General features: G+C 39.4%; 2 protein-coding genes across 5 annotated transcripts in view; both read left to right on the forward strand.

Annotated features, from left to right (window-relative positions):
* The window catches only part of LOC307001190 (B-cell receptor CD22-like), a 34,535-nt gene extending 25,566 nt beyond the window's left edge, over positions 1-8,969 (forward strand). For 2 of the 4 annotated variants that reach the window (XM_079617403.1, XM_079617405.1), the window contains exons 5-11: positions 2,758-3,096; positions 3,450-3,698; positions 5,630-5,887; positions 5,966-6,059; positions 8,023-8,071; positions 8,194-8,274; positions 8,359-8,969. In XM_079617403.1, the coding sequence (XP_079473529.1) occupies positions 2,758-3,096; positions 3,450-3,698; positions 5,630-5,887; positions 5,966-6,059; positions 8,023-8,071; positions 8,194-8,274; positions 8,359-8,463 (1,175 nt within the window). In that variant the 3' untranslated portion in view covers positions 8,464-8,969. The remainder of the gene's footprint in view (positions 1-2,757; positions 3,097-3,449; positions 3,699-5,629; positions 5,888-5,965; positions 6,060-8,022; positions 8,072-8,193; positions 8,275-8,358) is intronic. The other 2 variants (XM_079617402.1, XM_079617404.1) reach the window with 1 other exon arrangement.
* A 5,484-nt stretch (positions 8,970-14,453) lies between these two features.
* The window catches only part of LOC307001189 (B-cell receptor CD22-like), a 37,284-nt gene continuing 34,888 nt past the window's right edge, over positions 14,454-16,849 (forward strand). Inside the window, exons 1-3 of the mRNA XM_079617401.1 lie at positions 14,454-14,491; positions 14,811-14,867; positions 15,040-15,387. Of these exons, the coding sequence (XP_079473527.1) occupies positions 14,819-14,867; positions 15,040-15,387 (397 nt within the window). The 5' untranslated portion in view covers positions 14,454-14,491; positions 14,811-14,818. The remainder of the gene's footprint in view (positions 14,492-14,810; positions 14,868-15,039; positions 15,388-16,849) is intronic.

The following is a 16,849-nucleotide window of genomic DNA, read 5'->3' on the forward strand; positions in this document are numbered from 1 at the left end:
ATATATATATATTTATTTATTTATTTACAAGGGGCGGCAGTGGCTCAGTGGTTCATGTAGGTTGTCTACAAACCGGAAGGTTGGTGGTTCAATCCCCGGTTCCACTTGACCAAGTGTTGAGGTGTCCGTGAGCAAGACACCTAACCCCAGCTGCTCCTGACGAGCTGGATGGCGCCTTGCATGGCTGACACCGCCGTCGGTGTGTGAATGGGTGAATGTGAGGCTAAATGTAAAGCAGTGGCCATTGGGTCTGTGAAAGTGCTATATAAATGCAGTCCATATTTAGCTAAGGCAAACCGAGAGGTTTAATTCGGTACCAAGAAAGATATTTCTGGAAGATATGAAAGTAGAGATACATTCTTACACTTGAGTATATACGTTCAGAGTTCAACTAACACTACTAGACATTCATATATACGTTCAGAGTTCAACTAACACAACTAGACATTCATAACTAGCTGGGAAGCATACATACACACAGGAATATATGATATATATTTTGGGAATGACAGTTAAATGGAAAGAATGTTTGTGTATGTGTATTGGAGGTCTCTCAGAGATCCGACCATGCCACCTGGCCTTCTTGCTTGGCGTGAGAGGGGATTTGAGGTGATTACGATCTGTTTGAAGCTCACAAAGGAGTTTGGAGGTGTTTCTGTTTAATCTCTATCATGCCGCAAAGGTGTCAATGGAGCAATTTGATCCAGACTCATCAGCGCTAGGCCTCTGATTTACAAGACTGAGTCCAATAGGTTAAAAGCTTTCTGAAACTTAGAATGGATAAGTCATCGTGATTTTGTCCAGACGCTACAACGGGGAGGAGCCGGTTTCTACCGCCGTTTTCATATGAGGTTTAAAAGGGGACTGAGGCCATCACAAATTCATGTACAAGTAGAAAAAGGGCCAAGTGATGCCCTGGTACCAGCAACATGTGAGAAGTGCAATAAACGTGAGGGTACGCTACAGCTTAAAATAGAGAAGTGTGTACCGGCCCACTTCGAGCACTGAATATAGCAAAGAAACTAGAACTGCATCAACAAGTGCAGATACTGCCTTTTCATCAAAGCAGCGTAAAAAAGTCGGAACCTTCTTTGGCCCATTTTCATCCTGATTAACCCCCAAAACTCAGACATAACAGAAACTTGTTTAAATCCCAACACAACAACTTTAAACACTAACAGATCTGCCCCTATATTAATCATGTGCAAAACTCATAAAATAACACTACATTTTAACATTTACTCTCCTTTCAGAGTCTGAACAAAGCATGCTGGGAACTAGAAATATCAAACTTTTGAGTTCTCAGTTATTGAGTTCACATAACTTTTTCTTTTAAGTGCAATGAGCTTTCAGTAATATTTTATTGAAATGAACTAATTTCATTTACCGGTAATAAACTTGACTGTGAGTCTGTGAGGGATGTGCCAGAAGCCTAAATCCGAACTTGGAAAGACAGGAAAATGAATAACACATTCTACGGAGACCCTAAAGGGACATGGCTTGCTGCGGTAGTCGTCACATTACAGTACATCAGCGCTGTGTCCGAACACTGATAAATGCTGCTTTCGGAGAACTCATCCCAAGGTCTGAAGGCATCAAGGCACGTCTGAATGCAATGTTAGTTTCACTTCCGGTCTCCGTCGTCTGATGGATTTCTGAAGGCAGCTTAGATGTATCCCTCACTGCCTTTATCCCACAATCCTGAGCTTCACATTCTGTGACAGTTGGACACCTAGAAAAATAAAAATGGCATCTGAAAGTTCATACTTCATACATTCATACTTTGATGGGCCTAAGAGGTTAGCGACCCCTGGCGGCTATTTTTTATTTTATTTTTTTACATATTGTAGCTTTAACTAAATTTATTTTTGGCTAGTAGTCGATTTAATGTCTATGTCAGGCGTCACATAACTCGGTCCGGGAGGGCCGCTGTCCTGCAGAGATTCGCTCCAACCCCAATTAAACACTGGACCAGCTAATCAGGGTCTCACTAGGCATAGACTTTCAAGCTGGTGTGTTGGAGCGAAACTCTGCAGGACAGCGGCCCTCCAGGACTGAGTTTGGTGACCCCTGCTCTATGAAAATGTCTGAAACTTAAAATGAACTTTTATGTGGTTGAAATCCCTGAATAGTTGTGATATGAAAAGCACTGAGTGCATCTCTGGCTCAGCGCCAGCCAAAGCGCGACAGCAGGGAAAGTTCGGATCATACTGATGTTGTCGTACACTTCAAAGGGTTCAAATCGATCTCCTTTCGGGGGTGAAGAGTAGACAAATTGAAGATGAGGGGCACAAATCAGATCTGAGGGGGAAATTCCCCCTTTTGCCCCCGCGGCTCCGGGCCTGGACTGCCGACACTCCCTAAACAGAGTAACGTCACTCGTGATCGTGAATGCGAAAGTAACAAGCGTTCATTCAAAAAACATTTCAATATTTAGCATATTGATAGCGGCTCCATGATGCATGCAGATTATACACAATATAATTAACCAATATAATTACGAAAATGCAAAAGCATTGGAATATATTTTTTCTTATCATCTTGAATTTTTTTTTCTCCATCACCATGTCCCTTCAGGGACTCCGTAGAATGTGTCATTTCCTTTCTGAACATAGTATTAGGCTTTGGGCACATCCATAATAAACACCAACTGAAATCTTTGATAGTGTGTTATGAACAGTGCAGAAAGAAAACTAAATATTTCTGTGTTTGTTGCTGAAAGTCTCTTTAATTATTTTCCTAATTTCTATGTTTCAGGGGTTGATGGTCTGTGGGATGGAGGAGTGAATTACAGCCCGTCATATGTTTGTGCATTAAAGGGATCAACAGTGAAAATATCCTGTACTTTAACAAATCCTGATTATGATGATAAACTCGTAAAAGGTTTCTGGACTAAACCTGTTGGAGAATCACCTAATCTGTGTTCAAAGCCAGAGAAGAAAAGAAGAGTTCAGTGTTTGAGTGGAAATATAAACACTTACAGCATCACTTTGATGAATGTAACAGAAGCTGATAAACACGTCTACTACTGCAGAATTACAGATACATGGCAGAAAAGATGGACAGTGATTCCTGGAGCTCGTCTTGATGTCACAGGTAAAACTACTGAACTCTCAGAAATAAAACACAGAAACATTTATTAGCTTTTGAATAAACTATCATCTCTGCCACAGAAACATCATGTTTATATATAACTGCTTCAGTTTAGTGTTTTAATATTATTGTTGTACTATCACCATGATGCTGATGTTGTGATGACAGTGAATCTGTTGTTGTTGTTGTTGATGATGATGTTGTTGTTGTTGTTGTTGTTGTTGATGTTGATGATGATGATGATGATGTTGTTGTTGATGATGATGATGATGATGTTGTTGTTGTTGATGATGTTGTTGATGATGATGATGATGTTGTTGTTGTTGTTGATGATGTTGTTGTTGTTGCTGTGTCAGATCTGCAGGTGGAGACACAGCAGAGAGTGACAGAGGGAGGTTCAGTCACTCTGAGATGTAAAAGCAGCTGCTCTCTGCCTGAACACACAACATTCATCTGGTACAGAAACACACAGATAATAACTGATCGAACAGTGAAGCCGCTTCAGCTGCGGTCAGTCAGTCGCTCTGATGAAGGAAAATATCAATGTGAAATAAGAGGAAATAATCATCATCTGATCTCTCCTGCTGTTCATCTTAATGTTGAATGTGAGTACATATTAATAACATATGAAATGGTTCACAGATTATTCAGATTTGTTTGATAATTTCAGATAATTACAGTGATAATACACTGTATATTTTTTTGTATTAAACATGATTTATTCATATTAATTTATCAATACGCAAAATGAATGTAAATCATGAATCTTTATAGTGATAATTTTTTATGAATTTTGAGTTGATATATCTGTAAATATTATTTTATTGACTTTGCACCAGTTCAGATGTAGATTTGCAAATTTTTCATCACTATTTTGATTTCTACTTACAGATAGAATTCAGTAATATAATAATGATAATGGAAGGTCATGGCATGAATCAATTCAGATTCAGATTCATTCTTTAATGTTCTCGATAGAGGAAATTTGTTTTCACAGACTGTACCAGGAGCCACATTCAACAAGCATAATATGCACACACAGAATACACATATTTTTGTACACCTAAATAGACATATAACACACACACACACACACACACACACACACACACACACACACACACACACACACACACACACACACACACACACACACACACACACACACACACAGACACACACACATACACACACACTTCCTCATTCTGTGAATTCAACGCTCTTATAGCTGAGAGTACAAAACTTTTCGCTAAGCGTGATTGTTTTACAGGGTTGCTGTCTGTATCTGCGGCCTGAGGGAAGAAGGGTGAAACATGAGTTGAGAGGGTGGCTGGGGTTTTGTATTGGTGTTTGCTCTACAAATCTTAGCAGTGTCAATTAGAGACAAAAAGTTGGGAGTGGGAAGGCCAATTATTGAAGTGTTATTGATTTTGAGGAGCTTGTTTCTATTGGTGAGAGAGAGCACAGTGGAGGAGGATGGGTCCAATGATACTACGGTACAAGAGAAGCAGGAGGTGTGGTTTGACTGAGAGAGTCCTGAGTTTACTTTGACAAATAGTCTCTGTTGGCAGCGTCTATGTCTGTGATGTGATGGTCAAAACTCAATTTATTGTCCAAAATAATACCTGAAACTGTCCACAATTTCTACTGACTGGCAATTGATGGAGATGGGGCTGTGTGGGGTGGAGAGTTTTTGGCATGTGCCCAGGATAAGTTCCTTTGTTTTACATTTAACTTACATTTAATCATTTAGCAGACGCTTTTATCCAAAGCAACTTACAAATGAGAACAATAGAAGGAGTTAAACTAACAATAGGACAACAATATGTAAGTGCTGACCCTTCCCAGTTTAGTCTAACGCAGTCCATGTAGTTTTTTAAAAATAGATAGCAGATATAGAAGAGAAGATGTTAGTATTAATGGATCAAGTGTTGCCGAAAAATATGCGTCTTCAGCCGTTTCTTGAAAATGGCTACGGACTCAGTAGCTCTGGTTGAGTTGGGCAGATCATTCCACCAGCAGGGAACAGTCCAGGTAAAGGTCAGAGAAAGAGATTTTGTGCCTCTTTGAGATGGCACCGCAAGACGACGATCACTTGCGGAACGCAAGTTTCTGGATGGCACGTAAGTCTGGCACATTTTAGTGACGTTGAGGAGGAGATGACTGTCACTAGATGAAATGGGCATCAGATTGGTGATATGCTGTTACTGAGTCCGTGCCGATGAGGAGCGCGAGAATGGTTGTGTTATCCGAGTATTTTGTGATGGGGCAGGGTCTATGGCAATCATTAGTATACCGTGTGTAGAAAGGGACTGAGGATGCAGCCTTGAGGGGCTCCAGTGTTGACCGTAATGGTGGAGGATGTTACACTACCCCTTACTCTCTGTGGTCTGTCACTGAGAACGTTGAATCGTATTGAAGGTGGCGCTGAAGTCTATATAGAGAAACTTTTACAGACTGTGTTGTCGCAGCAGAGCATGCGCCAGACTAGTGAAATAAAATAATTATTTTCATGTTTTATATATATTTCATGTAGATCCTCCAAAGAGTGTCTCAGTGTCGGTCAGTGGGTCTGGTGTAATAGTGGAGGGAGATTCAGTGACTCTGAACTGCATCAGTGACTCAAACCCTCCGGCTCTGAACTTCAGCTGGTTTAAGGAGAATGAAACCTCAGCTGTTGGATCTGGACAGAGTTTCAGCATCTCCAGCTTTAACTCCAGTGTCAGTGAACACTTCTACTGTGAGGCTCAGAATAAACATGGATCTCGGAGATCAGCGTCTGTGTCACTTAAAGGTATTTTCTATAATCAGACACTCTTTCAGTTTCTTCTGTCTCACGTGTGAAATGATCTTCATGATTGTCTTGTTTCAGGGATTCAGAGAAATGCTCTGCTCACAGTTTCTGGGGTCGTGGGGGGATGTGGAGGATTGATCTTCATCATCTTCATCATCATTGTGTTCATAAAGTGAGTGAAGTTTATCTTCTGCACACTAAATCAAAGACTTAACAGATATGAGATTGATTTTGGTAAATTTCGATTAAAAGTAAATTGACTCTATTTCAATCCTTTTCTTTTTTAACCCTCTGGGGTCTGAGGTGTTCTGACATACTCTGACATTTGTGCTTATTTCTATTACTTGTGACATTTTCATGGCTAAAGTCTTATTACACTGCGTTCAGCGCAAACTCTGCTACAATCTCAGCAGCATGTATGTAAAAGTTTTTCGTTTTGAGATAATGATATTTATGCATGGTTTGTGAAAAAAACCCCCAAAAAAATGCAATTACAAAAATACAAATATCATATAAATATAATAAAACAGAACAAACAACAAGTCATTATACAAGATTTTTTAAATTAACATATGATAAAAAATCCAAAACCTTTTCAGGCATAATCTCATTAAATATGTCCTTAAGTGAACGTAGCCTAGAATATTTGCTTCAAAACGATGTGAAAATCATCCTGCGTACTCACAAATTTTAAATCAATATATTGTTTTATCTGAATAAGACATGTTTTGTGTAAGAAAGCTTTATGCGAGGATGTGTGAATCATCATGAATATTGATGTGTTTCACACCTGAGAAAGACACAGACCCTCCCATAATGGCCCTATCAGATGCTATCAGGCCATATCATTATGAGGAACCTTGCACAACGATTGAGGAGATATTTAAAAAAATAATGGCTTTTTGATTGTTTGGATTTATTTACAACACAAAATCCAAAGATACACAACAAAGGACAAAAAGCACACTGGTCTAAAGACAGAGCCTTGAACAGTCACACACCTTTGTGCCATTCCTGAAACATTGTCATTTCCAAGGTGTTTGATTTTTCACTTTACCATGTTCATGAGACTCATGTGAATGTTGAAGTCAGCAGGACTCATCAAATTTTTCCATTCCATTTCCATTCGTTATGAAATGAGATTGGAGTAAAAACATGAAGCCTAACGCACAGCGCAATTGAGATAAAAGCCTGCCCGCACTGACAATTGATTGGTTGGGTCCTTATGCGCTCTATGAGGCTCACACACACACTAGCACACACACGCAAGGTCTCTTGCTCCCTCTCTCTACCGTGCACTCTTGCTCGCTCGCTCTAGATTCCGGGAGATTTTAACTAATTTGCGAGCATCAGGGAGCCACTATCAATATGCGGGAGACTCCCGGAACTTCCGGGAGACTTGGGATGTCTGCAATGTAAAGTTTATACAACAATAACATGCTTACTATTATGACTGAATGTCTTACCTTAAAAATCATTCTCATCTTCAACTCGCGTTCTTCTAATTCTTCTGAGGTAAATCACAGCACATCACAACGTGCCTTCCAAACTCGATGAAAAGCAGAGGACCAATGAAGTCTAATGCTTTGTTTAGAGGTAGTGAGGGCGTTAGCAGATTCGTGTTCCTTCACGTGGACGAATTGTCAATTGCTCTTGCGTGTGTGGTCACAGAGCTAATGAGCCCGGGCTGGAGAAACTGTACATGTCGTTGCTTTCATACGGATTACTTAAACAGAGAATATTTGTTTTTTTATATAATTTACATCATTTAAAAATAGAGACTTCAAGCCTTGTAAAGACATGTCTCATGCCAGTGTGACAAGCATTGACTGAGTTACAGATCATTTTCTGTCGCGTTTCAGAATGAACTTCACATTGAGAGAGACGGCAGAATGCGCATCATGTTTATTTTCTTTATTTTACAAAAAACACAACATTTCGTTTTTATTATGTGTACACAAATAAAATATATTTAACAGTTTTGAATGATGTATAGCACATGTAAGATCAAAATCAACAGAGTATTTTGAGTCTCTTTTGCACTGATAAGAAAAAAAGCGAGCTGATCACGCCGGCGTGATTGCCGACCCCAGGGGGTTAATATATATTTTTAATAGTTTTCTCTCTATTTTCAGGAGGAAGAAGAGGAGAGAAGGTGGAACTGAAGACCGGAATCAAATGCAGGCGAGTCGGCAAACACACACCTCCATCTACAACTGCAATACAGTGTGATTGTATCGTTGCATTGAACTATGAATACAACAGTGTATATGAAGCAATATAAGTGTATAAATGTTTCTCTATAGGCGGCTGACGCGAGTGATGTTACATACACAGCTCTGGATCCAGCGGCCAGAACATCTGCTGACGTTTACAGCACAATCACAGTCAGTAAATGTCTCACACACACTTTTACACTCAGATTCAGCAGATCCACACATAAACAGCTGTTGTTGATCTGTCTCTCACAGTCGGTTCAGTCCAGAGCTCCTGATGACACCTACACGGCTCTTGAGCTTCAGTCCAGATCTTCTGAATATGAGACTCTAGCAGTGACTTCAGCAGATCCACATTAAACTGTATTACTGCTAATATACATCTGATGCTCCTCACAAACTGATAATCCATCATTATGAGCTCATAAACATCATTTCATTATCAATAACAATCTGATTTCTGTATATATTGTAATTTAGCTTATAACAGCGTTGTTGTATTAGTCCTTTAAATCTATATTTTAGCCTGCATATTTATGTTTGTGCTGCATATGCAAATGCATTTTAGGAGAAAACTTATGCGATTCAAATATTTAAAGTAACATCGCAATAACATGTAGTCATCTTGGAGTATTGAATGTTTTAATTATGTATGTTAATTGCACAGCTAAACAATATTTTCATGTTAAACTTAGACAAACTAGAGACTTGAATACAATCAGATTGTACTGTCATGTCTGACTGCTCTGTTGACTGTATTTTGTTCTACTGTATCTTTAATGGAGTAACCTAATAATTTTTGTAGTGTTTAAAGGGGTGGTATAATGCCCTTTTTACAAGATGTAAAATAAATCTCTGATGTCCACAGTGTGTATGTTAAGTTTTAGCTCAAAATACCACAGATATTTTTATTGAGCATGTTAAAGCTGTCACTTTTTGAGGGTGAGCAAAAACGCACCGTTTTGTGTCTGGCCCTTTAAATGCAAATGAGCTGCTGCTCCTGACACAGAGGGCGGGGTTTCAAGAGCTTGTGTGTGTGTGTGTGTGTGTGTGTGTGTGTGTGTGTGTGTGTGTGTGTGTGTGTGTGTGTGTGTGTGTGTGTGTGTGTGTAGCTCCGATTACCTCACGCAGACACACTAAAATGACAGAAACTGTTCTGCCTTTTATGTTTAAACCGCAGTCAGACAATGATGGAGAGACTCAAGAAGAAGTGACAACATGTAGAAGCAACAGGACGTCTCTGAATGGTTAGTGGATTAATTTATGTTGCTGATGATGTGGAGTTAACTTACTATCTTCAATTAGCATATTCTGTCATGGTAATCTATAAGTCGCTCGTATAGGAACTGTTGTGAGATGCACACAGAGTGACTTTCTATGTGAAAAGATGGATGCTACAGTTTGAGCTGACTCACAAATGTACTCGACTACAACAACTCTTCCTCTTCTCAACATGGACTGCTCACCCTCATGATGTTCCAACCCCGTAAGACTTTTGTTCATCTTCAATATCTTCAAATTAAGATATTTTTTATTAAATCTGAGAGCTGTCTCACTCCTCCATAGGCTTGAAGGGATTGAAACTTGCCGGCCCAGAAAGTTATTAAAGACATCGTTAAAATAGTCCAAGTGACTACATTGGGTCAACGTTACATTTATAAAGCGACGAGAATACTTTTTGTGCGCAAAAAAATAAATAAATAACAACTTTATTCAACTATTAATTTTCTTCAGTGTGGGCCTCGAGTGAGTTCACGTAGTGTAACAGCGCAGCGCTTCTGGGTTGTACGTCACACGTTGGCTCACTATTGGCCGACGCTGGTCATGTGTGTGATGCGTGTGACGTACAACACAGAAGCGCAGAACAAAAAGTATTCTCGTAATACTAAGAGAGAGTCAATGTGAGTGAAATGAATGTTTGAGTCAGTAAGGGTGATTGATCTTTTCTTTGGGCACTATGATGCATTGCACTTGCAAAAGATCAAATTGGCCAAAAGTCTGTCAGACATTTGTGCACGATGGGGCCGTAGTCATGTTGCAAATTATGCAGTTAGTTAAAGTGAAAATCTGTTACCTAAAAAAAATAATTTGGCATGGTAATATTTACACTTCACTTTTTGGGCAACCACTTCCTTGACTTCAGGGCTGACCAGCACATGGTGCCCCACCCACTGCAGGGAAAAAACTGGATCCAAGATGGCTGCTTTTAGCTAGACTGGGTCTGAAAATGGTGCAGTAGTATCTTTTGCGCTTTCCATTTTCACATTGATGAAGGGGTCTGACCAGGCTGCTTAAGAAACAGCCCTGAGATTTCAGCTTCTCCAAGCGGTGATTCAAAGAAAGAACAGATGGAACAACAGAGCTGATGGTGACAATCTTCTCCCCCTGTGTCAAATCTGTTGCCTCTGCAAACGGCTTCAAGATGTCCACCATCTCCTTTAAAGGGATAGTTCACTTTGAAATTAAATTTTGGTATGTTTTAGCTTACCTGAAGGGCATCCAAGATGTATGTGTCTTTGTCTCCGCAGTAGTTTCAATTTTGATATTTTTAGGTCAAACCGTTCTTGTCTGACAGTCATATCATGCAGGTCTATGGTCACTGTCTCAAAGAGCATGCACAGAGTCCAAATTAAAACAATTCCCCATCGTCCAAATTAAATAATTCCCCATCGTAAGTACACATTGATGGCCTAAGACACGAAACGAGCGGTTTGTGTGAGAAAACGAACGGTATTTAACGGACAAAAACGGTTTGACCTAAAAATATCAAAATTGAAACTACTGCGGAAAAAAAGACACCTACATCTTGGATACCCTTCAGGTAAGCTAAAACATACCAAAATTTAATTTCAAAGTGAACTATCCCTTTAACTGAATCCCCACTCCCTTGATGTGAACAACGGCTCCTTATGTCCGGACTTTTCCAGAACACAACAGAACCTTGGATGATCACATTCAATTACTGCTCGTACCTGTCTCAGTGTTGAGTTCCATCTTGTGTTAACAGCAGCTGGAATGCTTTTTTCTCCAAATTCAGACTGAAAGACTTCTTTGAATGTTGTACTTGTGTGAAGCAATGAGCTGATGTTGGACAATTTTGAGAGCAGAGCACATGACATCATATTTGTTTCTTTCAAAACATCCCCCACCACAAGCTGAAGCGTGTGGGCGAAACACTGAAGACGCTGTTTTCTTCCCATAGCAGCATTGTTTGAAAATATTGATTAAATATAGATATAAAACAGATATGTTTCTAATTCCGTGCATCTGATTTTTTTGTGTAGGCTGGTCCACTGGTAGTGTACATAGGAATTTACTTAAATTCTACTTTACTCTTTCGCCACCATTGACTGAATTTTCCAGCTATCCATGTTTTCACCGTTATAAGGTAGGTGGTGCTATGACACATCTTAAAGGAGAACTCCGGTGCAAAATTAACCTTTGGTCTAATTACACATTGTTACCTAGTCAACCGTTATCTGAGATTTGTTTTCATGATTATCGAATGTAAATAGTTTTATCTCTAAAAACAGTTTAGCCTATAACGCTAGTATAACGCTAGTATATGGGGCATGGAGTAATGACAGATAAAAACAGACTCTATCAATCGATCTACGAACCACCGATCCAAATGCGCTGAACTGTGTAGAATCTCATATGATCCAGCGCATTTGGATCGGTGGTTCGTAGATCGACTGATAGAGTCTGTTTATCAAAGATGGATTCTGCTTATATACGTGAAGTTGACTGTATGTATAAAATATCTTCTTATTAAACTGTCTGGACACTTACACAGTTCTCAATGCTTCGGTTTGCATGTAGGGACCCTCATTATGCTACCGTGTTAGTGTGGGGCTATTTTGAGCCTTGTTAGTGGTATTAACAAGCGATTTTTATTTGTCATTACTCTATGCCCCATATACTAGCGTTATACTAGCGTTATAGGCTAAACTGTTTTTAGAGATAAAACTATTTACATTCGATAATCATGAAAACAAATCTCAGATAACGGTTGACTAGGTAACAATGTGTAATTAGACCAAAGGTTCATTTTGCGCTGGAGTTCTCCTTTAATACAGAATCTCCGGATCAAAACACAAGAGAAGAAGAAGCTGAAACAAGTGATAGAAGATTGCTCACTCAAAAAACAGCATGTAAATCAAAACTGCTTAATGTTTCCAAATGAAATGAAGCGTAACACACGAAGAGAAAACGACTGTGAAGCTTTGGGGTTGTTGGACTCGATCTACTCCTCCATCTGTGTTTTGATCATCGTTCTGGATCTGATCAAGGCGTAGAGTCTTTGACAAAAATGAGATTTTCTCAACTTTTTTGTTTAAAATGTTGCCTTTCTTTATGAAACTTACCAACATTCAAGTGTTGATAAAAAAGTATGCATGAAGCTAATAAAATGTTTTTAAAATAAAAGTACAGTTAAAGCAACACCAAGTAGTTTTTCAACCTTCATAATATATTTCCAAGACCCTTGTGATGGTACATCGACTTACAATAGGTTGAATGACACGTCTGCCATAGCCTGACGGGGTCTGTATCACTTTTACTGGCACTACGGAGCTTCGGGGTTCGGGTAGTAACCCGAGCACAAAAATAACTACAGTATTCGACTGCTTTACAGCATACCCCCTCAAATTCGGACGTGAGAGCCCAACTAGCGTTAGTTTGCCGGCTGGTATAGCGTCTGTATGTTGTTGTCACGGCCGAAGCAGCAACTAAACCGAAGGAGGCAAAGGTTTTGACCGAGGAGAAAAAGGGAGAGTTATAAAATCAAAGTCCGGACGAGGATCAATATTGGTCCAGCGTTCGCTCGCTGGCGTGAGCTAAAGGAGGAGGGGTGCCCGACCGATGCTGACTTGGCCGTCATGCTGTCGGACTAATAGCTACATGATTAGACGGACAAAATCATCTTTTAGGATAACTATCATAATGACTGCAGGCTGATAGTCATGTCTGTTTATTTATTTTTCTGGTGAAACTGTCTTGCCTCATGCTATAATCCAAATCGATTTTTCATATTTGCAGATTTATCTATGGTTGCTTGATATTATAATATTGACGATATACGGCTATTACCTACCACACAAACATTGAATTGAATTAGCATATCCATTATGTTACTATAATGACGCTGGCTTGTAAACGTGAGCTATGCGATCTTTTGGCGTTTGAAAAAAAAATAAAACCCATGAAATTATATTCATATGACATGCTGACATATATACTGTGCCTGGGATGAAGACATTTCACACGCAACGCAGGACGTCTGCCCAAGATGTGAGAACTCCTGCAGTTCGGGGGTATCGGCTTGTCAACAAATTTGCACGTATATCCCCTGGTGTAACCATGACAGATTTTACGGCAGTAGTAGGAGACAATATTGTTTCCAAACTGTAGGGGGACCCAGAGAGCAAAAGCTACTTGGTGTTGCTTTAATACATTATCTTTATAATTCATATGAAGCACACATTAGCTTCTCCTATTTACATGATTGGTTTATAAACTCATGTTGAACAACACAGAAATATATCCAATAATGAACATGTCCAAGAATCAGATGTAAAAGCTGTAATGGGCAGTATAAAGTGCACTGGATCTTTTTGACCACTAGATGACAGTAAAGTCGATGGAAGTTCAGGAAAGGTTTGAGTAATGATGTAATTCCTCTATTGTAGAGGCTGTTCACTGCAGAGCCGTGTGTGGAGAGAGAAGTCCAGCTCTTCTCTCTGGATGTCATTTGGGTGTAATGAGCGAGACGGTCCAACAACACCCTGACCGACCCACAACTCTCTCCCTCCACCCATTAGATCCACTGAGGAGGAGCCGGACGTCATGTGGCTCTGCGGTGAACATCACTGCTCCATTATTAGGAGTTATTAAACAGATCCATCAGTGTTTTAGTGTTTATGAAGACCATTACAACTATTTTTCCTGTATCTGTCGTCGGTCTGGTCTCTCTCTGTGTGTGTGAGTGTGTGTGTGTGTGTGTTGCTTCATGTGTTAAACACAGAGTTTGTGTCAGAAAGAGGAAGAGAAACTAAGAGCTGTAAAGATGCTGCTCAGACGCAGACATGATGAGCATCTTTACTCTGTTCTTTCTCAAAGCAAACATCTTTCACATATTCTCTCACAAACATCTGACAATAGTGACTCTACACAGATAAAGCTTGCTGTGTGTTTGACATCTGAGACGTTAACTTTCTTCTCCAGTTGTTCTTGTGTAGTTGAGATGCCGGTCACTCATAACCAGAAAGAGGAAGACCAACATTTAGCTGAACTTTATAAAGGGTCAAAACTGCAGCGTTTGACGTTTTAAACTGCGGATGTTTCTGTCATTTGGCCGTCGACACTGAAACATTCACACTTCAGAGCGGTAAGAGCATTTACTGTTATTTAAAATAGTTCAGTAGAGCTACGATTGGTGTTTGTAAAACTGTTTTTGGTGAATGTTGATTGGATGAAGTGATTTAAACTCCAGAAGCTCAATATCTGTTGTAGATTCATGTGTAAATATTGTGTGAAGCTCTTTAGACACACGAGGCCGACATGAGAAGCATCATCAGTTCACGTCAAGCCTTCAATGAGCCGTGAATTATTAATCATCATGTGCTTTATCAATAGAGTTTGTGATGTTGTATATAGATGATGCTCATAATGTCATAATGTCATAATTGTCAGTTTTATGATTGCAGAAGTCACTATGGTGTCGTCTCTCATAAAGTCTCTGATCGTAGTGATCATGACTGCGGGTGAGTCTTCAGTTTCACTCACACATATTTTAACTAAAGATGATTGAGCTCTTCACACTTATAACAGACATGAGTGTTTAACTGTCAGCTAACATACAAATGGTCAAAAGTGAAAAGATATTTTTTGTATATACTCCTGAAAGCCTCTTCATTTCTCATTTCTGTGTTTCAGGGGTTGATGGTCAGCAGGATTGGGAAGTGAATTACAGCCCTTCATATGTTTGTGCATTAAAGGGATCAACAGTGAAAATATCTTGTACTTTAATATATCCTCGTGGTCATGAGATCAGAACAGCTCTCTGGACCAATCCTACTGTAGGTGATGGAGAACTTCCTGACCTGTGTTTAGACCCAGAACAAAAAGGAAGAGTTCAGTGTGACCGTGAAGATAAAGACACTTTCAGCATCACTTTGATGTATGTAACAGAAGATGATAAACACGTCTACTTCTGCAAATTTATCACAGATAAAGATGATGGAAAATGGACAGGGATTCCTGGAGTTCAGCTTGACGTCACAGGTAAAACTACTGAACTCTCAGAAATAATCACAGACACACACACACACACACACACACACACACACACACACACACACACACACACACACACACACACACACACACACACACACACACACACACACACACACACACACACACACACACACACACACACACACACACACACACACACACACACACACACACACACACACATCAAGCACTTCCTCATCTTACTGAATCTGCCTGATGACCTTCTTCATTTGTTGGAACAAAAGGAGATATTTTATTAAATGTCCTGATGGCTCTTGATCATATACTGACAGTCGGCTCCTTCTTCAAGCTTAAAATGATGTGACTTTTGACTGATGATAAGTGTTGTGAAGCTGTGCAATAGAGTTTATCAAGAAACAAAGTAACAAAACAAACTGTAATGTCTTATTTAGCAGAAATCTCCACTGCTGTTCTCAAACACTCTCATACATGCAAGATCAAGATTTGTACTCAATAATTGTTGGAGCCATTTTATTGAGTTTTTCTGTTTTTGTTTGTGACACTAGAGGCCGTATGACTATTTGTAGTGCATTTCAGACCGTGGCGTGTTGAGTGTGTGTGCAGGACTGCGCTCGTGCCCGTAACAGTTTGTTTTGAATGAAATGTTTAGTTTAATAGTATAAAGTTAAGTTTGGAGCATTTCTTTTACTCATTGTTTGCAATGCCAATGCACAATAAAATGATTGGCATATCCGACTTTATCTCGAAGGTATGGACAATGTTTATTTTATTCAAGACAGAAGCTCGCGTCAAAACCAGACTTCTAAAAACTGATAATGATAATGTCCGTCGTCAATAGCAACACTGTAATAGACTTACGCTAATATTGTTGAAGTGATTGTCTTGTTGTTAGAAGGATTGCCTTGTTCACTGTAATGTGTTATAAGAGAATAATCAGGTATGATTTTAAACGGTTTCTTAAATCAATATTTCATGTCTCCATCTTTATTAATGTGGTGAAAAGCTGTGTAAAAAGTGATATGACTGATATGATACATTACCTTTAAATGTCCACCTAAATGTTTGAACTTGTTTGATGGTCTCGGCTCAAAGCTGATTATAGGAACTTTTTCTTCACGGAAGCTTTGCATTTAATGAGCTTATACAATATTTAAAATCAAATCAATATTTAAAGGGGTCATCACATGGGTTTTTTATTTTATTATTATTGTAGCGGCTATTTGTCCATAAACTTAAACAAAACAAATAATATATAACTTTTCAAATGGCCACTGCGGCTACGTCATGGGTCAGGCTTTACGCAGGTTTAGAGGTGCTAAAGTGAAATAATGTCCATAGCAAAAATGAGTTTGAGGAGGTTTATTCACACAAATAAGCAAGCTCACAGACATTTTCTGCTGCCTCTCTTACGCTGGTAAAAAACCATATGCCCTCGCAGCCTGCTGTCCCTCCCACCTTGACCTAT

Source organism: Phoxinus phoxinus (genome assembly GCF_949152265.1).
Source record: "Phoxinus phoxinus genome assembly, chromosome: 6".
Taxonomy (NCBI): Eukaryota; Metazoa; Chordata; class Actinopteri; order Cypriniformes; family Leuciscidae; genus Phoxinus; species Phoxinus phoxinus.